This window comes from Heteronotia binoei, chromosome 5 (assembly GCF_032191835.1).
Source record: "Heteronotia binoei isolate CCM8104 ecotype False Entrance Well chromosome 5, APGP_CSIRO_Hbin_v1, whole genome shotgun sequence".
NCBI classification, from domain to species: domain Eukaryota; kingdom Metazoa; phylum Chordata; class Lepidosauria; order Squamata; family Gekkonidae; genus Heteronotia; species Heteronotia binoei.
In genome coordinates this window covers 42666512-42692600 of record NC_083227.1, presented here as the reverse complement: position 1 = coordinate 42692600, position 26089 = coordinate 42666512, and the positions used below count along the sequence as shown (strand labels likewise).

General features: G+C 45.4%; 1 protein-coding gene across 2 annotated transcripts in view; it reads left to right on the top strand.

Annotated features, from left to right (window-relative positions):
* Positions 1 to 26089, top strand: part of LHFPL4 (LHFPL tetraspan subfamily member 4) — a 94734-nt gene that overhangs the window by 59059 nt on the left and 9586 nt on the right. For both annotated transcript variants that reach the window (XM_060239330.1, XM_060239329.1), the window contains exon 2: positions 20216 to 20452. In XM_060239330.1, the coding sequence (XP_060095313.1) occupies positions 20216 to 20452 (237 nt within the window). The remainder of the gene's footprint in view (positions 1 to 20215; positions 20453 to 26089) is intronic.

The following is a 26089-nucleotide window of genomic DNA, read 5'->3' as shown; positions in this document are numbered from 1 at the left end:
TGCCCCTCCTCAGACTCCCTGCTGTCCCCCTGCTACCTGTGCCAAGGGCAGGCACATTGATTTCTGTAGTGTGTTTGTGTGTGCGTAAATGTCATTTATTACTGCAGGGAACTGAGAAAGTGTTTTCCGGGACACTGCACCGAGTACAGCCAGTCACAGCACACGGCACTTGTTTTTTCCTTCCTTCCTTCTCTTCCCCCCTTCTTCTCCCCCCACTCCCCACTGCGAACCAAGCTTGAGAAGACACTGAAAATAGAGGGAGCTGTGAAGTGATGCATGCTGGGAAAAATAACTCTCATTAGACTTGCGCTGTGTCGGATTCTAAATTGGCGATTGCCACTCCAACGAGAGAGGAAAAAAGAGAGAATCTTTTTAGTCATTTGGGCCAGGCTCTTTGCAAACAGCTCAGTGTGCTGAATCATCAGGAAATCCAAGTCGAAGGTGTGTGGGAAAATATATCACATCTCCTTGGGATAAGTCACAGGACCTGTCAAATTATACTTGTGTCAGGACTAACCAAAGCTCACTGTGCAGAACGTGAGCTTTTTAATGGCGCAGAACTTTCCTTGGGCTGGATGTTAAAAACATATTAGACAATGGATGGATGGATAGACAGACAGACAGACAATATAAATGATGGCTTTAGAGCGAGAGCCTGATATTAAGCCCCAGGCTGTGGTTTGGCATGGTCAGTTGGTTACTGGGGGAAGTTCTCACTGAGTGCTTAGGAGACAGCTGCATGTACTGGGGGTTTGCAGAACCAAGCACCAAGTGAGAAGACACTGCTGGTTGAACAGCCTAGAGAGATGGTGCTTCTGCATCCGGAAGCCAGGAAAGAGCAGGTTAGAGAAAACCAAGGGCTTCAGCTCCAGAAGAACCTGTGTTCAGCATTAAAGTTCAGCCAGTTTGGTGTAGTGGTTAAGTGTGCGGACTCTTATCTGGGAGAACCGGGCTTGATTCCCCACTCCTCCACTTGCAGCTCCTGGAATGGCCTTGGGTTAGCCATAGCTCTGGCAGAGGTTATCCTTGAAAGGGCAGCTGCTGTGAGAGCCCTCTCAGCCCCACCCACCTCACAGGGTGTCTGTTGTGCGGGGGTGGGGAAAGGTAAAGGAGATTGTGAGCCCCTCTGAGACTCTGAGATTTTGGAGTGGAAGGCAGGATATAAATCCAATATCATCATCATCTTCTTCTTCATTTATGGCTGTGGTCACACTGGAGGCTTGGCGTGATCTGGACCTGCCTCTAAGCGTGCTGATTTAAATTGTTGAGGGAAGGACTGACCAGACAGCACACCCTGCAGCAGTTTCCCCATGTGCTTATCCAGTGGTGAGGCATCCCCATTACTGCAGCACCTCAACCATTGGGTGTGCTGCCTGGTCAGCTTCTTTAAAAAACCAGGCCAGGGCATGCACATATGTACTCATGCACCTGTATGCTTATTAGCAGCAATTCAAAATAAAAAAAACACACAAGGGAAACAGATCTGCCGGTCCAGACTTCACATACATCTTCAGTTCGCGACAGGGGAATTCAGACACCCAGAAATGAGGAGTGGATGTGCCGGTATCTGTAAATATCAGACTTTCCCCGGTGCCTGATTACCCCATATTAGGCCAAGGCAAGGTGCTGACAACTAGGATACGGAAGGCAGACGTTATCGACTGATCCTGCTCTTTAAATCTGCAAAGGTAACACTACTATATCACTGCAAACTGCTTGTCTGACCACAGCCTATGTGTGCCTGTAAAATGCCTTCACTCTTTCTAAAAGTTAAAATGACTAAACTGAGGCTATCATGCTTTGGTCACATTATGATAAGACAAGAGTCACTGGAAAAGACCACAATGCTCAGAAAAGCTGAAGGCCACAGGAAAAGTGGAAGACCCAACATGAGGTGGATTAACTCAATAAAGGAAGCCATGGCCCTCAGACTACAGGACCTGAGGAAGGCTGTTAACAATAGGGCGTATTGAAGGCTGTTAATTCATAGGGTCACTGTGACGGAACCGGCCCGATTCTGCCTTCAGACCCGGTCCCGTCAGCTCCCTATTGAGTCGCCAACTCCTGGAGGGAGCTATTTCTCCTCCTGCCCCTTGGGCGCGCTGCCACCACCTGCTCAGTCCCGGGGTTCAGATTGAGAGGAACAGGACTCCCAATCCCCCTCTCCAGCTATGAGGCCCGGCCTCAGGGTCCTCTGCCACCCTGCACTTGGGTTTCACAGAGACCTCAGCGCTTCTTTGGGGCACCCCTGGAGGATTGGCACCTTATCCAACTGCATGCCTTCCCCCTTCCCCGGGGCCCCCTTCTTAAAAACAGCGTGGTCTAAAGCGGTTTGGGGATCTATGTGGTACAGAGACTGACTGCCAGCATTTAAAACAGAAAAAACATTTATTTAAAAGAGAAAAAGATAGGAAAAGAAAAAAAACAAAACAAAAACAGTTGCATTTACAAAATTAGCACAGCACAGCACAGCAAACAGCCTGACAAACAAAATGTGTTATAAACGCGTCCTGCTGGCCCTGATCTAAACTTGCCCTGTCTTGTGAATTACTTACTTAGTCTGCCTGCCTGGGCCCTCCCAGGCAGGAGCCTCCATTGCTCACCACATGCTCGCTCGAGCGCTGGCTTCCAACTCCCTTTCTCTTCCTGCTAACACACATGCCAAGAACAAAAGCACTTCCTGCCTCTCTAGGAGATTTTCCCCCTAGCGTTGTTGGTTTGGCTCTGGAAGGGAGGGGGGGAGTGAGGGGAAGGCTACAAAGCCGGCTGAGGGATTTACTGACCCGTGCCAAATGAAGCACCACCACTGACTAAAATGGCGTTTCTCCACAAAAGGTGTTTATAAACGCTTTCTACTGTCCCTGGTCTAAACTTGCCCTGTCTTGAGAATGACTTACTTCGTCTAACTGCCTGGGGCCTCACAGGCAGGAGCCTCCATGCTCACCACATGCTCGCTTGAGCGCTAGTTCCAAACTGCTTTCTCTTCCTGCTAACTCCAATCCCCAGAACAAAAGAACTTCCTGCCTCTCTAGGAGGCTTTCCCCCTAGTGTTGTTGGTTTGGCTCTGGAAGGGAGGGGGGGGTTGGAGGGAGGCTAGGCCCAAGCCTGCTTAGGAGTTTCATGTTTTCCCTCCCAATGAAGCACCAACACTGACTAAGATGGCGTTTCTCCACAGTCACCATAAATTTGGAAGGGCCTTGACAGCACTTAATGCACACACACAAAGAACCTTCAAATTGCAGCTGACTTATGGCGACCCCAGCAAGGAGCTTTCCAGGCAAATGAGAAGCAGAGGTGGTTCGCCATTGCCTTCCTCTGCAGAGCCTGCATTGGTGGTTTCCCATCCAAGTACCAACCCTGCTTGGCTTCGGATATCTGACAAGAATGGGCTACACCAGGGATGGCCAATGGTAGCTCTCCAGATGTTTTTTGCCTACAACTCCCATCAGCCCCAGCCATTGGCCATGCTGGCTGGGGCTGATGAGAGTTATAGGCAAAAAACATCTGGAGAGCTACCGTTGGCCACCCCTGGGCTACACCATGCTGCCTTCCCTCTCGCCTAGGAGCATATGAAATTATAATACTGAAAAGAGAGCCTCTGAGTATGCATAGGGTGCATTTTGTTCACACTGAACAAACCATGGCCTGACTGCTAGCCAGGAGACAGGGCTTAAGACAAAGGAGAGAAGTCCAGTTTGTATGGTTGCCAACAACATGGAGGGAAAATGTCCTACCTCTTTAATAGGGGCTTAATGGGATATTATTCACCAGATGATGTTATTTACCTCCATGCCATGCAAAGCTTCACATTCCGATTTCTACCCACTAAGCCTCTATTGAAGGGGCAGCACATTTTCCTCCAGGTTCTCCCTTTGAAGTTCTTTTGTAGGAGAATGCTTACCTTTAGATCAACATCAGTATATCCTGGAAGTCCACCCCCCTCCCCTGTTTTCTGAATGTTGTCATGCTGGTGGTACAGAATATCGTCAGCTGGTGCAGAACGCAGCAGCACGCCTGTTGATGGCGTTGCCTGTGCGGGCCCACATTCAGCTGGCACTCCGCCGACTGCACTGGCGGCTTCCAGTTGAGTACCAGATCGGTTTCATGGTTTTGGTATTAACCTTAAAAGCCTTGCACAGCCTGGGACCAACATACCTGAAGACTTCTCCCTATATGTGCCCCAGAGGGCCTTGCGCTTTATGGAGTAAGATCTTCTAGTTGTCCCCAGCCTAAAGGACATCCCCCTAGGCTCAACCAGGGCTGGGGCTTTTTTAACCTTGGCCCTGACCTGGTGGAACATGCTCTTGGCAGAGATCAAGGCCCTGCGGGATTTCTTGCTGTTTCGCAGGGCCTGTAAAACAGAGCTGCTCTGCCAGTCCTTTAAGTGAGGCAACCAAGCATCCAGGAAGATCTTAGCTGCCTTCACAGTCCATCAGTCTCTGCAAGGCCTGTTGCTTACTTGTTTGCATATTTTTACATAAAAATTTTGATTTTTCTTTATTAATACAAAGTCCTGCTAACTCCCCATATTCTTGTATTTTAGCTAACAGCAAAGGTGTAATTTGTATGGGATTTTCATTTATAAACATTATATCATCTGCAAATGCTCTGTATTTGTAAGTAAATCCTTTTATTTTTAATCCTTCTATTTCTTTATCTTCTTGAATCTGCATCAATAATATTTCAAGAGTCATTATAAACAATGGGGAAAGCGGACAGCCTTGTCTTGTACCTTTGCTAATTATCATATCTTCTGTAAGATCTGCGTTTATAAATAGCCTTGCTCGTTGTTCAGTATATATTGCTTTTATCATTCTTTTAAAACTTTCTCCCAACTCCATTTTCTCAATTACTGCAAACATAAAGTCCCAATTTAAATTGTCAAATGCTTTCTCTGCATCCGCAAAGAATAATGCTACTTCCTTTTCTGGATGTCTTTCATAATATTCTACAATATTTACGACAGTTCTAGTATTGTCTCTTATTTGCCTTTGGGGAAGAAATCCCGCTTGATCTTCCTTTATAAAATTTATCAAATGTTGTTTAAGCCATTCTGCCAAGATTCTTGCATATATTTTATAGTCATTATTGAACAGCAAAATTGGTCTCTAATTTTTAACATTCGTGACATCTCTATCTTCCTTTGGAATCAACGAAATAACAGCTCCCTTCCATGTGTTTGGTATTTTCCCTTTTATTCTTATCAAGTTCATCAACTTCTGCAATTTCAGTATTAACTCCTCTTTGACGGTTTTAAAAAATTTAGCTGTATATCCATCTGGCCCAGGTGCCTTTCCATTTTTCATTGCAATAATTGCTGCTTCAATTTCTATTTTTTCAATTGGATCATTCAAAACTTTTCACATATTTTCTGTTAAGGGTTCTATTTTTATCTTTTGTAACAACTCATACATCTTTTCTTTCTTTAAACAACTTGGCATAATACTTAAAAATTCTCTTTTTATTCCCTCTTGGCTAACCACCTCTCTTCCATCTACCACAATTTTACTAATAATTTTATTTTCTTTTTCTTCAGTTGCCCAGCCAAATATTTTCCAGGTTTGTTTGCATCCTCAAAAGATTTCTGCTGCAATCTTTTCAGATTCCATTCCAATTCTTTATTTAACAAATGTCTCATTTGCGTTTGTAGTATTGTAATTTCCCTTATAATTTTCTTTTTCCCTGGTCTTTTTCTTAACTCCCCTTCTTTTTTCTTTATTTCATTTCGAATGTCCAACAACTGTTTTTCTTTTGATCTCTTATCTTTATTATTCAAAGTAATCAATATTCCTCTCTTTACTGCTATGTAGGCATCCCAGACTGTCTGAAATTCTATATCCTCTTTGTCATTCATTTGAAAGAAAGCTTTAGTTTCATTTTCTAGGGATGTCACTATTTCTTTATTCTGTAGTAAATCTTCATTCAATCTCCATCTTCTCAACTTCTTAGACAATTTTGTAATCCACATTATTGGGTTATGGTCAGCCCCAATTTTAGGTAAAAACTCTATTTTCCTTGTTATAAGACCTAAATCTTTAGTGCCCCACAACATGTCAATTCTGGAAAAAGTTTTATGTCTTGCTGAAAAAAAGGTGTAGTCCCGCACTTCAGGATTAAATTTCCTCCATATATCCTCCAAATTTTCTTGTTTGACCAATTCAAAAAAAGACTTTGGCAATTTTCCTTCTTTATTATTATTCCCACCCACCCCCAGACCTATCCAGTGTATTCTTAATTGTTCCATTAAAGTCCCCCATTATCAAAACTTGGTCATAAGTCAGTTCATCAAATTGTTATATAATGTCTTTTTTAAAAGCGTCCTTTGCACCATTAGGTGTATACAATCCCAGTAACAACTTTTTTGTGTGTTTAATATTATTTCTACTGCTACAAATCTTCCATCTTTATCTTTAAACACTAATTTCGGCTCCAATTCTTGTTTAATATAAAAAATCACTCCCCTTTTCTTCTGTTCAGCCAATGAATAAAATTCTAGTCCCAATTGTTTATTCCATAAAAATTTGTAATCCTTTTGTTTAAAATGCACTTCTTGTAAACAAACTATATTACAATTTTGCTTTTTAATCCAATCAAACATTGCCCTTCTTTTTTGTGGCAAATTTAGTCCATTTACATTCCAAGACAATAATTTGTAATCCATCATGGTGCAAATTCTTTATGTTCTTCATAAAATCTACGCAGTTCCTGTGCATTTGTAATTGTGGTTCTTTTCCCCTGAAGTTCAAAACTCAAACATTCAGGTATTATCCATCTATACCTCATTTCATTGTCCCATAATTTTTCTGTCAGCTTTTTATATGTTCTTCTATCATTTATCACTTGCCTTGGCAACTCCTTCATAATTCTTACTCTGCTGCCTCCCACTATCAATGTCTTTTCAAAGTTTTTATTCATGATCTTTCCCACCATTTCTTTTGTCATATATCTTATGACAACATCTCTTGGTAAATTATTTTTTTTTTGCATAGAGTGAGTTCACTCTATACATATAATCATACATATTTTTAGTCTCTTCAGGATCTTCCTCTAAAAATTCTGCAATTATTTTTATTATATATTCTTTCAAGTCACCATTTTCCTTTTCAGGTACTCCTCTCAGACGTATCTGAGTCTTCATCAATTTGCAGTCATGGATTGCCACTTTTTCTTGTATTTTCAACAAGGTGGAGTCATGTACTTTCATTTTCCCTTCTATCTCCTGCAATTTCTTAGATGTTTCCTCTATCTCATTTCTGAGATCTTCAATATCTTTTTAAATCTCTTCTATAATTTCTTTTTTAGATGCCTTTCATCATTCTGGCCTCCATTGCCTCTAATTGATCCTGCATTTTCTCCAGTGAAGTAGCCCTTGTATGGGTTTGCTTGTGTTCTGACATTTAAAAACACCGAAAATTTTGATATCAGCAATTTCAATTTTGACTATCAAGTTCAAAAGATTAGAGCTTGCTTTTTACAACAAGCCTAATTTCACCATCCTCAGAGCTTCCCAGACCGAGATATTAAAGTTTTTAAATCCTTCAAAATGGCGGTCGCGACTTTTTGCTTCTCTCTAAAAAATTTTCCTTTTTTCTTTTAAAGGCATCTAAAGTCTATTATAAACAATATGTCCAATAGTATTTATCTTCTTATCATCACCTCAATTATTTCCAACAATTTTTAATGTCCCGAACAGACATCTCAGACTGGCAGCGGCTCTCCAGGGTCTCAAGCTGAGGTTTTTCACACCTCTTTGCCTGGACCCTTTTTTTGGAGATGCCGGGGATTGAACCTGGGACCTAAATATTAGTATTTTAAGTAAATAACACCGGCGGGGGTCAAGTAACGGGGGGAGGGGTGGGTAGAAAGTAATATATGGGACAGATAAAAGAAATTATTAATGATGCAAAATATAATTTGTTACTATATGTTACCAAATAACATTGTTTTAACATTAAGATCTTAGCTCCCTGACACTACTGAGTTCGATCCTGTGGAAGCTGGGTTCAGGTAGCTGGCTCAAGGCTGACTCAGCCTTCCATCCTTCCAAGGTCGGTAAAATGAGTGCCCAGCTTGCTGGGGGCGGGGAGTGTAGATGACTGGGGAAGGCAATGGCAAACCACCCTGTAAAAAGTCTGCTGTGAAAACATTGTGATTCGACATCACCCCAGAGTTGGAAATAACTGGTGCTTGCACAGGGGACTACCTTTACCTTTTTTTATTCCTTTACATAGTGATGTCCAATATATCCAGTGTAGGGAGCTGAAGGGCATTGCAGACATGGGATGGCAATGCGTATATCACATTGGAGGATGCTAGGGTATGGTTGATACATACCTTAACATGGTTAAGCCATGTTGTAGAATACTATTATCTGAGTGTTGAGGGTGTGTGTGTGTGACGGAACGGCCCTGGTTTGCCTACCGGACCCCGTTCCCCTTTTTGGAGGGAGCTATTTCTCCTCCGGCCACTTGGGCTCGCTGCCACCACCTGCTCAGTCTAGGGGTTCGGATTGAGAGGAACAGGACTCCCAATCCCCCTCTCCAGCTCTGAGGTCAGGCCTCAAGGTCCTCTGCCACCCTGTACTTGGGTATCACAGAGACCACAGCACTTCTTTGGGGAACCCCTGGAGGATTGGCACCTTATCCAACTACATGCCTTCCCCCTTCCCCGGGGCCCCCTTCATAAAGCAGCGTGGTCTAAAGCGGTTGGGGATCTATGTGGTACAAAGTTTGACTGCCAGCATTCAAAACAGTAAAAATATTTAATTAGAAGAGAAAAAGAAAAAAAACAAAAATAAAAGCAGTTGCATGTAAAAGTTTAGCACAGCACCTGAACAGCAAACAGAAGGACAAATAAAAGGTGGATTTAAACGTATCCTCCCGTCCCTGGTCTAAACTTGCCCTGCCTTGTGGATGACTTCTTCGGTCTGACTGCCTGGAGTCCACTCCTTGTCTCCCTCTTGAGAAGGCCTCTCCCACAGTCAGGAGCCCACAGACTGACAACCTTTCTCTTTGAGTGCCAGCCGCGAACTGCACTTTTCCCGCCTCACTCCAATTAAAAAAAAGAACTTCCTGCCCCTCTAGGAGGCTTTCCTCCTAGAGGTGATGGTTTAACTCCGGAAGGGAGGAGGGAATGAGGGGAAGGCTAGGCCACAAAGCCTGCCTTAGCAGTTTCATGTTCCCTCCCAACCAAGCACCACCATTGACTAAGATGGCGTTTCTCCACAGGGGGCAAGGTTGGCATCTAAGTATGGTTCCTGCATATGTATCTCTGTTAGGTCGGCCGTCGTTGTTACTAAGAAGTGCCCCCAATCGAAAACAGCTTCTCACCAAGACAACAAGGATACTGAGTTTGGGAGCAAGTCATTCAGAGTCTTGGCTATGTCATCTCAGAAAGGTGGTATAAAGAACGGCAACGACAATGACCTGAACAGGACTGTGGATTGCCTGCCAGATGAGGAGAGACTAAAAAGGATTCCAGGAGTTAAATAGTACATGATAATACATTTGGTCATTTGCTGCTGTTTGCTTCTGGAGCTCATCCCAGAAGTTCAACAAAGCTCTAGAGCAGGGATGTCAAACATGTGGCCCAGGGACCAAATCAGACCCCCAGAGAGCTCCTATCAGGCCCCCAAGCAACCGGCTGTTTTCTGCTTCCTTCTCCCTCTCTCTTGATTCCTTCTGCATAACAGCTTGCTTTGCAATGCTTGCTCAATCGCACAGGAGCTACAGAGCAAAACCTCTATTTTCTCCATTGGCTGAGACTCCTTCCTTGGGGAGGAAGAGCTTGCTTTGCCAAGCTCTCTCAATTGCACAGCAGAGCTACTGAGCCAAACCTCTCTTCCTTCTATTGGTTGAGGAGCATCCCCCTCCTGATCCCTGGAGAAGGAAGGAGTCAGAGCGTCCTTTGCCGAGATCCCTGGCTCCCATGGGAGAAATACAAAGAAAGCACTGGTAAGACCAAAGAGTGCTAATATTTTAAGCATGTTTTATTTTAGGTTTTTAAAAAAATCTTAGAATCATAGAGTTGGAAGGGACCTCCAGGATCATCTAGTCCAACCCCCTGCACAACGCAGGAAACTCACAAACACCTCCCCCTAAATTCACAGGATCTTCATTGCTGTCAGATGGCCATCTTTTGTTGTTCAGTCGCACAGTCGAGTCCAACTCTTTGCGACCCCATGGACAAAGTCACGCCAGGCCCTCCTGTCTTCCACCATCCTCCGAAGTCTGCTCAAATTCGTGTTTGTTACATCAGTAACACTCATCTTTTGCCATCCCCTTCTTCTTTTGCCTTCTGTCTTTCCTAGCAGCAGGATCTTCTCCAGGGAGTGCTCCCTTCTCATTTGGTGGCCAAAGTATTTGAGCTTCAGCTTCAGCATCTGACCTTCCAGTGAACAGTCTGGGTTGATTTCCGTTAGGACTTCTCCAGCACCACATCTCAAAAGCATCTATTCTTCTGCGCTCAGCCTTCATTATGGTCCAGCTCTCACAGCCATACACTACTACTGGGAATTCCATCGCTTTAACTATACGGACTTTTGTTGGCAGGGTGATGTCTCTACTTTTTATTATACTGCCCAGGTTCTCCATAGCTGTCCTCCCAGGGAGCAAATGTCTTTTAATTTCATGGCTACAGTCACCATCTGCAGTGATCTTGGATCCCAGAAATGTGAAGTCTGTCACTGTTTCCATGTCTTCTCCTTCTATTTGCCAAGGTTTGATGGGACCAGATGCCATGATCTTTGTTTTTTTGATCTTGAGTTTCAAGCCTACTTTTGTGCTCTCCTCTTTTACCCTCAACAAGAGGTTCTTTAGGTCCTCCTCATTTTCTGCCATTAGAGTAGTGTCTTCTGCATATCTGAGGTTGATGTTTTTCCCGGCAAATCTTAATTCCACTTGTGCTTCTTCCAGACCAGCATTCCGCATGATGTACTCTGCATATAAATTAAATAAGCAGGGTGACAATATACATCCTTGTTGAACTCCTTTTCCTATTCTAAACCAATCAGTTGTTCCATATCCCATTCTGACAGTTGCTTCTTGACCCTTATACAGATTTCTCAGGAGACATGTGAGGTGGTCTGGTATCCCCATCTCTTTAAGGACTTGCCACAATTTGTTGTGATCCACACAATCAAAGGCTTTAGAATAGTCAATGAAGCAGAAATAGACGTTTTTCTGATACTCCCATGCTTTCTCCATAATCCAGCGAACGTTGGCAATTTGATCTCTAGTTCCTCTACCTCTCCGAAACCCAGCTTGAACTTCTGGTAGTTCCCGATCGACATACTGCTGAAGCCTAGCTTGTAGGATCTTTAACATGACCTTGCTGGCATGTGAAATGAGTGCAATGGTGCGATAGTTTGAACATTCCTTGGCATTACCCTTCTTTGGGATTGGAATATAAACCGATCTTTTCCAATCCTGTGGCCACTGTTGTGTTTTCCAAATTTGTTGACATAATGTGTGCATCACTTTAACAGCATCATCTTTTAGGACTTTGAATAGCTCAACTGGGATACCATCATCTCCACTCGCTTTGTTGTTAGTAATGCTTTCTAAAGCCCATTTGACTTCACTCTCCGGATGTCTGGCTCAAGGTCATCAATTTCACTGTCATGGTTGTCCGGGACATTGAGATCCTTCTTGTATAATTCTTCTGTGTATTCTTGCCACCTCTTCCTGACCTCTTCTGCTTCTGTTAGGTTCCTACCATTTTTGTCCTTTATCATGGCCATCTTTGCACGAAATGTTCCCTTGATTTCTCCAATTTTCTTGAAGAGATCTCTTGTCCTTCCCATTCTATTATTTTCCTCTATTGCTTTGCATTGTTCCTTCGGGAAGGCCTCCTTATCTCTCCTTGCTGTTCTCTGGAAATCCACATTCAGTTGGGTGAATCTTTCCTTTTCACCTTAGCCTTTCGCTTTCCTTCTTTCCTCAGCTATTTGTAAAGCCTCATCAGACAGCCACTTTGCTTTCTTGCATTTCTTTTTCTTTGGGATGGTGCTGATTGCTGCCTTCTATACAATGTCACGAACCTCCATCCATAGTTCTTCAGGCACTCTGTCTATCAACTCTAGTTCCTTAAACCTATTCTTCACCTCCGCTGTATATTCATAAGGGATGTGATCAAGGTCAAACCTGAAAGGCCTAATGGCTTCCCCAGTTTTCTTCAGTTTAAGCCTGAATTTTGCGATGAGTATCTCATGATCTGAGCCGCAGTCAGTTCCAGGTCAGTTTAAGCCTGAATTTTGCGATGAGTATCTCATGATCTGAGCCACAGTCAGTTTCAACCCATTGGTTCTGGTCCTACCTTCCGGGGCCACAGAAAACAATTCCAAACCATTCTCTATATGACAGCTCTTCAAGTACTTGAAGATGGTGATCATATCACCTCTCAGCCACCTCTTCAGGCTAAACATCCCCAGCTCCTTCAACCTTTATTCATAGGCCTTGGTCTCCATCTTCGTCACCCTCCTCTGGACCTGTTCCAGCTTGTCTATATCCTTCTTAAAATGTGGTACCCAGAACTGAACACAATACTCCAGGTGAGGTCTTACCAGAGCAGAGTAAAGCGATACCATCACATCACATGATCTGGACACAATACTTCTGTTAATATAGCCCAAAATTGCATTTGCCTTTTTAGCCACTGCATCACACTGTTGACTCACGTTCAGCGTATGATCCACTAAGACCCCTAGATCCTTTTCGCACATACAACTGCTAAGTCTCCCCCATCCTATAACCATGCATTGGATTTTTCCTACCTAAATGCAGAACTTTACATTTATCCCTGTTAAAATTCGTCTTATTAATTTTAGCCCAGTTTTCCAGCCTGTCAAGGTCATCCTGTATCCTGTTTCTGTCTTCTTCTGTGTTTGCAATCCCTCCCAATTTCGTATCATCTGCAAATTTAATAAGCATTCCCTCTATACCTTCATCCGAATCATTAATAAAGATGTTGAACAATACAGGTCCCAGGACAGATCCTTGAGGCACTGCACTTGTCACTCCTCTCCAAGAGGATGAGGAACCATTCACACGCACTCTTTGGGTGCAATCTGTCAACCAGTTACAGATCCACCTAACGGTAACAGAATCCAAACCACATTGTGTTGGTCTGTATCCTTTATAAAGTTTATATCTCTGCTACCTAATCTTAAATAGCTACACACATGGCCCAGCCTGACATGGCCTGCCCTGACAAGGTCTCATTTATGTCAGGTCTGTCTCTCATAATAAATGAGTTTGCCACCCCTGTTCTAGAATCTACAGGAGGCAACGTGAGTTCCATCCCTGTGTCTTTAAAAGCTGGATGTCAGGCAGAAATTCAGCAGGTGATTTGCTTTAGATCACTGTAATCTCTGTTCCTGGAAAAAGTTGTATCCATTGAATTTTGGGCTGAACTTCTTTGGGGGTGGGCAGGGGGAGGTGACACCCCTACAAGCATATTATGTTTGAGGGTACAGAGTATGTTTACTTTTGCTGCACATTTTCTGGCTAGGCTGAAAACGTGCTATCTTGGCATTTTTATGAGTCCTGGGCTATCTCCAGGATGATGCTTAGGGCTGGTTCATATAAAGATTTCTAATGTCCTGCTGCAGTGTAGGCTGAATCCCAGAGGCTGGGATAGGAGCCGGTGTGTGTGTGCGCTAAGAGGCTCTCTGGATAAACCCTGTGATTGATATTATGGCTCAGCTGAGCTGCACATAATACTATTACAAGATGAACTCAGGCAGTTCCCAACAAGATCAGCACCTGCAGGGAGGTGGGAGAGGGAAGAGCAGAGGCTGATTTTGCTGTTGAGGTTTTGGAATAGACAGATAGGGGCCTGGTTTACTCTGGAGAGGAGTCCCAGGGCCTACAGTGATAGTGGAGTGTGAAGGCTTAAAGGCCGAGAGGGTCTTCCTCAATCATAAAATGTAACAGTCCATAACAGAAGAGATCTTTGAGGAGAAACCTATGAAACTGGTTTGTATTGACTCCATCTCCCCCAGTGCTGTCTGCTTTGTTCCACGGTGGCTTTCCAGAGTGACAGGCAAAGTGAGGCCTTCCCAAATGCTGCTGAATGAGATTTTCTTTTCCTGGATATGCTGGGGATTGAACCTGGGCTCTGTACATCATCCCAGTTTGCCTGTAGAACTCAAGAAGGCACACCCTCCTGATTCAATACATGCATTTTAGGGAGGGTGGAAAATAAATGGAAATAAATAAATCTTTGCAATTGTGGCTGATATGGGACTCAGTTATCAAGTGAACTATTTGTATTCATTCCTTTAAAATGCATTAACAAGTTATAAGATTTATTATAGTTGCAGTGTCCCTTTGTGGTAAGGAGATCTAGGGAGTGTTGCCAGCTCCAGGTTGGGAAATACCTGGAGATTTTTTGGGGGGTGGAACCGGAGAAGGGTGGGTTGGGGAGGGGAGGGACTTCAATGGGCTATAATGCCACAGAGTCCACCTTGCAAAGTGGCCATTTTCTTCAGGTGAACTGATCTCTGTTGCCTGAAGATCAGCTGTAATAGCAGGAATTCTTTAGCCACCGCCTGGAGGCTACCAGAGTCACGGAAGAAGGTAAAGGCAGTGACAAAATAACCAGGAAACAACAAGGCAATAAATATCGTGTTAATTCATTGAACTCTGGAATACAGCTTTCTAAGTGATTATTGCAAAATCATACAAATATTCATCTCTTTACATTGATACTGAAATCAGTCCAATATTTTGAAGAAGTCTGTGTTCTGTGCTATCAATTCTTGCAATACTTTTCCTGCAAAATGCTTCTGCAGTCCCAATAGCCAATAAAGTCTTTTTCAGATCTTGAGATGTTGTAAAGTTCTTGGTTGCTTGCTTCTGAATAATAAGGCATGGACCTGGAGAATTAAGCCTCTGACAGTATTGTCGACCAAATCATTGTTTCCCAAGTCTTTATCAAAGAGGCATCACTAAAGGTCCTTCTCACTCCAAAAGGACAGCCACAGACCATCTGGGCGGAAAAAAGATTACTGCTGTTTTTCTTAAGACGAAAAAACAGCCATATTGGGGGTGGGGGGAAGAGTTTCCTGTATTAATCTTTCTTCCACTGAGCTATATCTCCTAGTAGAACTCTTCATTCAGTCAATTGGCTAAAAGGAGGTACCTAAAAGAATGTCCTCTTCCCCCCTCCCCTTTGGTGGCCTGATCTAAATCCCTCCCCTTGCTTTTTAATGGCAAAAAAAAATTGGGGAGATAACATCACTGGTAGCTTGGCCTTCCCTACCATAGTAGATGGAACGCAATATCTGTCATAGGCCTATAGCAGCGGCCAAGCTAAATGTGATATTGGAAATCGCCCCCTCCTGGGCAACGTTGGTATTAGCTCATACAAGAAGGACCTCTCGGGTGTTTGGCAAGCAAGCCTGCCAACCCACCTCTCCTCTGGCATGCCTGAATAGTGCCCTGCTGAGGAATTCAAGTGATTGTAGCCATTCATTTGAGTAGCACTGAAGCAATAATAAAGACTGAGGAGAGTTCGCCTTTTAGTTCTCAGCACTACACAGCTATGACAGATCCATGACTGGATTTTCCTCAGAAATGTTCAAAGAGTCAGTTCTTAAAGACGATCTTGGAGGAAAAAGTGTCTGTGGAAGGGATCCCTCCATGGTTTCATGAATCCAAACTGCCTCCCTTTCATATACTGTTATTCTTTTTGGGGGAAAGATGGGTGAAATATTGGCGTCCATCTTCCTTTTTCTTTTAAGGCCTTAACAAATAAGCAGTTTAGCTTCACACAACGATGTGAGGATGGAAGGGTTAAATCTGCTGCCTCCCCCCTCCCCACCTGGCTCTGGCCCATACCGAGGGCACATGCAGCTGGAGTTGCTCTGTAAAGGCCAGGGGTCTTCATGATCTCCATCACCTCTAATGTGACCTTCAACTGATTACTTGCAAGTGGAACGAACACCTTCCTCCCCCAGCCTTTGCCGGTGTTCTTGTGCCAACTTTTAGATTGGAAGCCCCTCAGGGGGAGACCTTTGTTAGCCTCTGTCAAGCAGCACAATCTCCACGGATGGCGCTGTATATCAATCAGTCTGAGGCGTAACGAATACTAAACGGCACCGGCCACCCTTATCCGTACTCCGCGGTATTTATTACACTTATTGATTTAGAAAATGTGTGTGCCGCCTCCTAGAGACCTGCCCAAGGTGGCTATGCCTCTCCTCCCCCCTCCCTTGGTTGCCGTCGCCCACTGTGAATGTTTCAATTGCATGCTCCTGCTAGGCAGGGCCTGCTCTTTTCCCTTGCCTGTGAAACTCTGTGAGGCATGCCTGTGGCATAATAATTGAGGAGAAGCAGCAATGGCCCCTTCCTCTGAGTCTGTATCTCAGGTAGTCCGCTGGGCATGGAAGGGGAACAGAGCAGCTCATTTGATGTTATTGTCTGTGGCAAACAAACCAACCAAAAAAAACCAACCACAGAAGATTTGAGGAGCCGATAGCTGAAGTGAAGGAGGGAAAAGGATATCGAGAACTGACTGGCGCCTTGCCTCCCCTGCATTTGCCCAATCCTCCATGGCAGCAGAGATTGTAAGAGAGATTCTCTTCCCCTCCCTTCTGTTGTACCTGAGCGTGTATATATAAGCATCTGCTGCAAGGTAAGAATAGCTGGGGATGACTCACCAGCCTGTCTGCTTCTAATGAAGGAGCCTCCCCCCACCCCCCCATGTAGTTTTAATTTGTAGTTCGCCTTCTCCTCTCTCCTCATTCAGAGCAGGCAGGGCTTTCGCAGCCAAAGGTGTGTGTTGTGAGCAGAGGACCTCCGCATCTGAAAACTCCCACTTAATAAGCAACCAGGCACAAAAGCCATGCAGATAACTTTTATCAAGACCAACCATTATCCGCCAATTTGGGGCTATCTGGCTGGCCTCAAAAGGGAGGCGTGACCACCAGTGAATCTTTGCCGGGTTTTAAATTAGCTGCAAACTGTACCTCTCTGTTTCTCTTCCCCTCGTTTGTCTGTTTGTGGGAGCACATCTTAAACCTTCTTTTTTAAAAATGGAATAGTTGCCTTGAGACTTCCTGGGCTTCTTCCCCCACAGTCAGCTGCTCAACTCATGCTGCTTTACACACAAGGAAATTCGAGGAGGGAGAAGCAAGCGCCTGGCTGGAGTCAAGGAAGCTGTGCTAGCCCATAGTAGTATCAAAATAAAACAAGGATCTAATAGCACCTTAAAGACTAACAACATTTATTTCAATATGAAATTTTGTGAGCCACAGCCCACTTTGTCAGATAGGTAGCCTGCAAGGGACCCACAAGGACTTGTGGGGTAGTTCATTTTCTTCTCCCACACTATTTCCTCATTGTCTTTCCTGAAAGCCCTGGAGCCTCTCCTCCTCTCCTGCTTCTCTCTCTCTCTTTCTTTCTTTCCCATCCACCAGCCAACCTATCTTTATCCACTACTAGTACTCTCCATCAACATATCTTTATTCTCTCCCTCTGGCAGCTAGCTTCTACCTGGGAAAACTGTGGCTCACTTGCATAGTGCCAGCTGTTGTGCTCAGTTGTGCAGTGCAGGGCTCTGGACCCAGTTGCCCGGTTGGGAACCTAAAAGGACTTGCAGGGGGCACCTCACTCTCCCTAAATCTCCCTCCCTACATGATTTCCTCTTTCCCTGCTCCTGGTAACTCTCATATTCTCACCTTTCCCTGCTTCCTTTCTACCCACCAGCCAACCTACCTTTTATTTTCCCTCCATCTTCAGTTATCTTTATTAACTTCATTTATACCACACCTTTCTCTCCAAATGGGAAGCAAATCAGCTTATATCTGTCTTGTCTGTTCATGGCTCCAGTTTCCATATCTAAATATCCACAGATTTGACCACGCTAAGAATTAGCTATATAGATACACACACACACACAGCAGCAGAGATCTAGAAAAAATATATCCCCCCCCCCCATCCCGCCATAGTGGCAGTTCTGCTAAATGTATAGTGTGTAAAGTGTTGCGGACTGTGCTTAACACCTCTTTAAACACAACCCAAGAGAAGATGCATTCTCTGGCTGTTGGGTTTGGGTTTTGCTATTGTAGAATGTAGATTCAGATTTGACCAGGACATGCACTAGAACATGCCAGATAGATTTGCTCTAATACTGATCATAGAACATATTTGCACTAATCTGCCTTAATATACATGACACAGGCCTATAGTGGTCTTTGAGAACAAAGAAAGAAAACACATTGCATATCACAAAGCCCTTTTCTCTGGCAAGAATATGTTGAATATGTTCTGTAAACATCTTCTAGGAGAAAGTAAACACCACCACCAAGGAAAATTCTGGCTTGGAGAGCAGAACAACCCCAGGTAGTAGAGATTTGCTTACTGACACATTTTCTGGAACCAAGCCAAAAATCTGAAACAAAGAACCTGCACAACTCCCCTCGGCTATCTGCACATTCTTAGAGGAACACCTAACCAAAGAGTTCCATCCAGATGCTACCAATGTGGCTACCTACTTTTGTCTCTCATTAAACAACCAGAAGAAAGTTGGAGTCCAGTGGCACCTTTAATACCTGCAATGTTTAATTTTGGATATAAGGTTTCCTGTGCATGCACACTTCTTCAGACACACTGAAACAGATTTCTTCAGTCAATCCTTACATAGGTAGTGTAACTTGTAAGGCAACAACCTGAATTCTTCTTGGGTTTCTGATTCTCACTCCTATTAGGTATTCTGACTAACTGCTATGGGCAGAGTTGTGCACAGAGTCAATGAAGCAACTAAGGAACTGGTTGAAGCTGCTCCATACCGAGTCAGACCTCTAGCTTGGTGTTGTCTGTTCAGACTGGCAGCAACTCTCTAGGTCAGGGGTGGCCAAACTGTGGCTCAGGAACCACATGTGGCTCTTTCACACATATTGTGCAGCTCTCGAAGCCCCCACCGCCCCATTGGCTAGCTTGGGGAAGGCATTTCTCTCTTTAAATCACTTCTCCAAGCCAAACCAGCCAGCAGCTTGGAAAATGCATTTGAAGTTGCTTTCTTTCCACCTCTCCCTCCATCCTCCTTCCCCTCCATCTATTTGCCTGCCTTCCTGCTCTCAAACATCTGATGTTCATGTCTTGCAGCTCTTGAACGTCTGACATTTATTCTACGTGGCTCTTATGTTAAGCAAGTTTGGCCACCTCTGCTCTAGGTTCTCAAGCATGCCTAGCATGCCAGTGTGACGTGGTGGCTAAAAAGGCAAATGCAATTTCTTGCTGTATCAACAGAAGTATAGCGTCCAGATCACGTGAAGTGATGGTATCGCTTTACTCTGCTCTGGTAAGATCTCACCCGGAGTATTGTGTTCAGTTTTGGGCACCACATTTTAAGAAGGATGTAGACAACCTGGAATGGGTCCAGAGGAGGGCGACAAAGATGGTGAGGGGTCTGGAGACCAAGTCCTATGAGGAAAGGTTGAAGGAGCTGGGGATGTTTAGCCTGGAGAGGAGGTGGCTGAGAGGTGATATGATCACCATCAAGTAGTTGAAGGGCTGTCAAATAGAGGATGGTGAGGAATTGTTTTCTGTGGCCTCGGAAAGTAGAACCAGAACCAATGGGTTGAAATTAAATCAAAAGAGTTCTTGGCTCAACATTAGGAAGAACTTCCTGACCATTAGAGCGATTCCTCAGTGGAACAGGCTTCCTCGGGAGGTGGTGGGTTCTCCTTCCTTGGAGGTTTTTAAACAGAGGCTAGTTGGCCATCTGACAGCAATGAAGATCCTGTGAATTTAGGGGGAGGTATTTGTGAGTTTCCTGCATTGTGCAGGGGGTTGGACCCTGGAGGTCCCTTCCAACTCTATGATTCTATGATTCTGTTCTATGATTCTAGCAGGTGTAGTGCTATACAGCCACAGTTCCTACTGTCCCTTAAACACAGGGCAACTTGGGGCAAGAGGGTTGGGACTTGGATGCTTTTCAAAGTTCTTGTCTCTTCCATGGCTACTAGAACAAACCTATGTGTGCAAATGCATTTTAATGTCCATCATTTTGTTTAAGCCACAGGTTGGTGTGTTTTTGTAGCTGCAGATGTCAGATTTCACCTCTTGCAAAAAATGCACAGCTCTGCTAAACCCTTTGTCAGCTGCAGGGCCCTCCTGAACTCTTCGCAGCCTGCAAGAAGTGTTGAGCCGGCAACCGTTGCTAACCACCCCTCCTGCCTCACCCCTCCCCACTTTCTTTGTCTCTCCAGCTCTCTGCCTGGTGCTGGGCTGCATGATATTCCCAGATGGCTGGGATTCTGAGAAGGTCAGGGACATGTGTGGGGAGAAGACAGGGAAGTACTCGCTGGGCGACTGCTCTGTGCGCTGGGCTTACATCCTGGCCATCATCGGCATCTTGAACGCCCTCATCCTCTCCTTCCTGGCCTTTGTCCTGGGCAACCGGCAGAATGACCTGCTTCTCGAGGAGCTCAAAACAGAGAACAAAGGTGAGTGCCACCTCTTCCCCCCTCCGTTCTAGACGATACTCCTATTGCACACGTTTCTTGAGCCATGAAGCAGCTCATAGAGCATTGCAGGCTGAGATTGAGATTCCTGATGGCCATTCCAAGGTGGGTAGTGGCTGAAGTATCCCAGGGAAGCAGGGAGAAAGGGCACAGATGCAGCCTCCGGCAAGAGCCAGTGACTCGTCCCCTTCTTATATCTGCTGTCGAGGATGGCAGTGCTGCTCTGCGCAGATGCAACAAGAGGGCACGTGGCTGAACAGCATCAGAGCGGGACAAGGTCTACTTGCAGGTCAACAACTATCTCCCCACCCTCTGAAAATGGGGGCTCCCTTTTAGATCAGACCTTGATTCTGCCAGGAGCCCTGTGGGGCAGAGTGGTAAAGCTGCAGTACTGCAGTCTGAGCTCTCTGCTTGCAACCTGAGTTTGATCCCTGTGGAAGCTGGGTTAAGGTAGCCAGCTCGAGGTTGACTCAGCCTTCCATCCTTCCGAGGTCGGTAAAATGAGTACCCAGCTTGCTGGGGAGAAAGTGTAGATGACTGGGGAAGGCAATGGCGAACCACCCTGTACAAAGTCTGCCGTGAAAACGTCATGATGCGACCTCACCCCAGAGTCAGAAACGACTGGTGCTTGCACAGGGGACTACCTTTACCTTTCTGATTCTGCCTCCTTTCTTGTTCTTTCACACAACTTGTCATCCTTTGGACAGTGGAGCCAGCCCTGCCCTTAGCTCAAATTATAGGTGTGGGCAGCTGGGCTAGAGTCAGATCACACTGTCTACTGGATGCCCCCTCCTGCTGACTGTATTGACTTATTCTGTGTCAACTGCCATGAGTCCCTGTGAGAAAGGCAGGCTGTAAATAATGTAAGCAAATGAATAGAGATGGGTAGCCATGTCAATCTATCTGTAGCAGTAGAGGAAGATGACTGCAGATTTATACCCCACCCGTCTCTCTGAATCAGAGACTCAGAGCAGCTTACAATCTCCTATATCTTCTCCCCCCACAACAGACACCCTGTGATGTAGGTAGGGCTGAGAGAGTTCTTACAGCAGCTGCCCTTTCAAGGACAACTCCTGCGATAGCTATGGCTGACCCAAGGTCATTCCAGCAGGTGCAGGTGGAGGAGTGGGGAATCAAACCCGGTTCTCCCAGATAAGAGTCCGCACACTTAACCACTACACCAAATTGGCTCTCTCCAAACTGATAGCACCTTCAAGTCTAGCAGAATTTGTGGCAGGGTAGGAGCTTTTGCGAGTCACTTGCTCACTTCTTCAGATATCACTTCTGAAGAAGAAAGCACCAGTCATTTCCGACTCTGGAGTGGAAGTCGTATCATGACGTTTTCACGGCAGACTTTTTTTAAAGGGGTGGTTTGTCATTGCCTTCCCCAGTCATCTACACCCCACCCCCAGCAAGCTGGGTATTCATTTTACCAACCTCAGAAGGATGGAAGGCTGAGTCAACCTTGAGCCAGCTACCTGAACCCAGCTTCTGCCGGGATCAAACTCGGGTCGTAAGCAGAGCTTGGGCTGCAGTACTGTGCACCACAGGGCTCCTATCCTACCACAAATGTTGCTAGTCCTGAAGCTGCTGTTGGGCTCTTCCTCTTTTCTACTGAATAAATTGTGGTGATAATACTTTAAGCAGGAGAGCAGTGGGATGATATAAAGCCCAGGGCAGGCGGTCAAATCCTTCCTCCTGCCAGTGCTTTCCCTCCCATGCGCTTCCCCACAAACCTACTTCTACCTGAGTCTTCATGTATCACAAAGATGCCAAGACCAAAAGTAACTTCTCTTTCCAGAAGAAAAATGGCCAGGAAGAAGTGGAGGGAGAAACGCAGGCAGGGAAAGGACTGTCAGCCCCTTCACCCCAATGCCACTGCTTCATTGAAAATCTTCCCATCCCCGGTTTAAGGTAATTTGGCACAACCTACATTTAAAATAAATTGGCACAACCTACATTCCAACAAATGGGTTGAACTACTCTACATTTGTCTCTTAACTCCCTCCTCCCAAAAACACTAGGACACAGCACAGCTTTGTGCACAGGCAGTGTGTGCCCAAACACAGTGATACTGTGTCCAGTCTTCTCTGCCAGAGGGATGCTTGGTACACATCGGAGCTTAACATATGAAGCTACCTTATACTGAATCAGACCCTTGGTCCATCAAAGTCAGTATTGTCTACTCAGACTGGCAGCGGCTCACCAGGGTCTCAAGCTGAGGTTTTTCACGTCTATTTGCCTGGACCTTTTTTTAGTGGAGATGCCAGGGATTGAACCTGGGACCTTCTGCTTCCCAAGCAGATGCTCTGCCACTGAGCCACCGTCCCTCCCCTTGGTACACATCAGATCCTATATCCCCTGTCAACTGCTTTGGTGCTGCCCTGCAGATTGTGTGCAAGCAACAGACAGTGTGCGACTCTTTCATGCTCCTTTCATGATTGTGGATCCATGTGCATCCTGGTCTTGCAAACAGCAGATCAAAGCTAGGTCTTCAGAAAGTGAAGTGCCAGGTAGGAAGAGATCGTATCCTGTGCAGCACTTGTTCAGATAATGATAAAGCCAGCACTGCCTTTCCAGAATGGGAGAAGCTGAAGTACAGATCTGCTTATAAGCCAGTTTGGTGTAGTGGTTAAGTGTGGACTCTTATCAGGGAGAATCGGGCTTGATTCCCCACTCCTCCACTTGCACCTGCTGGAATGGCCTTGGGTCAGCCATAGCTCTTGTAGGAGTTGTCCTTGAAAGGGCAGCTTCTGGGAGAGCTCTCTCAGCCCCACCCACCTCACAAGATGTCTGTTGTGGGGGAGGAAGGGAAAGAAGATTGTAAGCCACTCAGATTCAGAGTGGAGAGCCGGGAATAAATCCAATATCTTCTTCTTCTTGGTCCTTGGATGCTTTGCAATTCCAGGTGAGCGACAGCCAACCAGTTATTCTGGCAAAGGCAAATTCCTTGATCAAGACTCCACAAGACTCCCAGAACAAAGAGCAGGGGTGTACCTGGACCATGGCAGAACTGGAGATTTGGAATGAAATTACTTTCCAAATTCATACTGGCCCCACACAACCTGAATGCATATTGGAATCATTCACAAATCCAAGATCCAGAGAGAGCTCTCCTTCATATGGGAACTGCAAAAAAATAAAGCCTACCAGTTCAAATCCCTGCAAGAAGCACTAAAGGCCAGAAAGTCTCAAAGTCATTCCCTGTGCCCCCCACAATAAACCCACATCTTGGTTAGAACGCCTTCTAATTAACATCACTCAGCCATTAGCAAATTCAGTTAGCAGTTCCCCCAGAAACCGATCACATTTCCCACAGGAACCAGTAGTGTTTCCCAAACAGCTACTTTAGATAAAAGAAAGATCATTAGGGTTTGTAGAATCTTTGGGGCTCAAGTGCCGTGTTCTACTGGAGAAAGTTTTCTTCCAGACGTTTCGTTCTCAGCTGCGGAGAACATCCTCAGTGGCGTTGCACCCGGAGCAGGCGCTCAGACCTTCTTGGCTGCTGTGCATTGAGACTCAATCTTTGATAAAAGAAAGATCAGTTGGCTCCCCCTGTAGTGTTTTTGTGTAGAAGTTTGCCCACCTGAACTCAGTCACTCCATACAAGCTGGAATTCTAAGCCAGGATTCAGAAGATTCGAGTCCTGGAATGCAGAGGAACAAACTCAGATTTGTGTTCAAACGGAGATATCACCAGGGCTTTTTTTTAGAAAAAGCCCAGCAGGAACTCATTTGCATATCAGGCCACACCCCTGACATCACCGTTGGTTCACACAGGACCTTTTTTTTTAGAAAAAGCCCACCAGGAACTTGTTTGCATATTAGGCCACACCCCTGGTGCCAAGCCAGTCAGAATGGCATTCCTGAGAGTTCCTGCTCAAAAAAAGCTCTGGATATCACCACAAACTGTGGTTAACACCTAAACCAGAAAATCCTCAGTCTCTGTTTTGGAGTCCTGCAGGGGCACATGAGCCGCTGTGTGAACCAGCTTTCTGCTTGCTTTGGGCAAGTCTGGTAGAAAGTGCCATGAAGTCACAGCTGGTTTGTGGCTACCCTATAGGCCAGAGGTGGCCAAACTTGCTTACTGTGAGAGCCACATAGAATAAATGTCAGATGTCTGAGAGCCGCAAGGCATGAATGTCAGATGTCTGAGAGCCACAAGAAATGATTTTCAGATGCATGAGAGTCACAAGACAGGAAGGGGAGGGAGGGAGGGAGGAAAGCAAATAGATGGAGGAGGGAAATGTAGAAAGAAAGTAACTTTAACTTTAAATGCATCCTCCAAGTTGCCAGCTGGCTTGGCTTGGAGAAGTGATTTAAAGAGAGAAATGCCTTCTCGAAACTGGGCAATGGGGGCTTCAAGAGCCGCACAATATGTGTGAAAGAGCCACATGTGGCTCCTGAGCCACAGTTTGGTCACTCCTGCTATAGGCTTGTCAAAGCAAGAGACAACTAATAGAGAAGTGGTTTTCCATCGCCTGCCTCTGCAGAGTAACCCTGGATTTCCTTGGTGGTCTCCCAGCCAAGTCCTCACGAGGGCCAACCCTGCTTAGCTTCCAAGATCTGATGAGACAGGGCTCGCCTGGGTCACCCCTGTCAGGGCTGAGTGAGACTAAGGCCTCTGAATCCATCCACCGTGCTTTCCGCTTAGCTTTATTCCTGTCGCTCCTCCTCAGGCTGGTTAAGAAGCCAAAGGAGTTGATGTTGGTGAAAGCAATGGAGCCTAGAGCTTGGGTAGTGGGGGGGGGGGGGGGGGATGGTCCCTGAAGTCCCCTTTGCCTTAACGCAAAAAGTAGACGACGACAACTGCAGATTTATACTCCGCCCTTCTCTCTGAATCAGAGACTCAGAGTGGCTTACAATCTCTTATATCTTCTTTCCCCACAACAGACACTCTGTGAGGACTCTCACAGCAGCTGCCCTTTCAAGGACAACTCCTGCGATAGCTATGGCTGACCCAAGGCCATTCCAGCAGCTGCAAGTGGGGGAATCAAACGTGGTTTTCCCAGATAAGAGTCCTCACACTTAACCACTACACCAAACTAGTTCTCTATGCTCTGAAAGCTCTCTGTCGTCTGAAAGAGGAGACAGGGCTGAGTAAAAAGAAACAAAACCAGAAAACCCATCGTTTCTGAACAGCCTTCAGCAGCAGCAGCAACAGCAGCATGTAAAGTGTAAACCATTCTGCCCCGCCTGTATTCAAAAAGCCGGCCAATGGCAGCTCCCAGAATTAAGTACCAGAAATATATACCGTGGGTCATTCTACTTCTTTAAAAAAACAGGTGCTATCTCCTGGATTGAGAAGTGTTGCTATTCCTGTAACAGCTGGTTGTCAGCAACCTGTCCAGCAAATTTAGCTTCTCCCATCTCTGACAGGGCTAGGATGGAGAATCCATACCTCTTTGGGAAGACTGTAGGCTAAGAAGCAGGGCAGAAAGGGTCAAGAAAAGCATACTTCTTTACAACACCGCCCTGAAGGGTCAGCAGCAGCAGCGGTGTCCACATCCTATTGGGCTTTGGCTCAAAATGTATGCAAAGGCAGCAGGCCCATATATTAAAACACTAGTTTGCCTGGAGTGCCTGGAAGGGGCGGGGGAGGGGGGGAGAGGTAATTTGT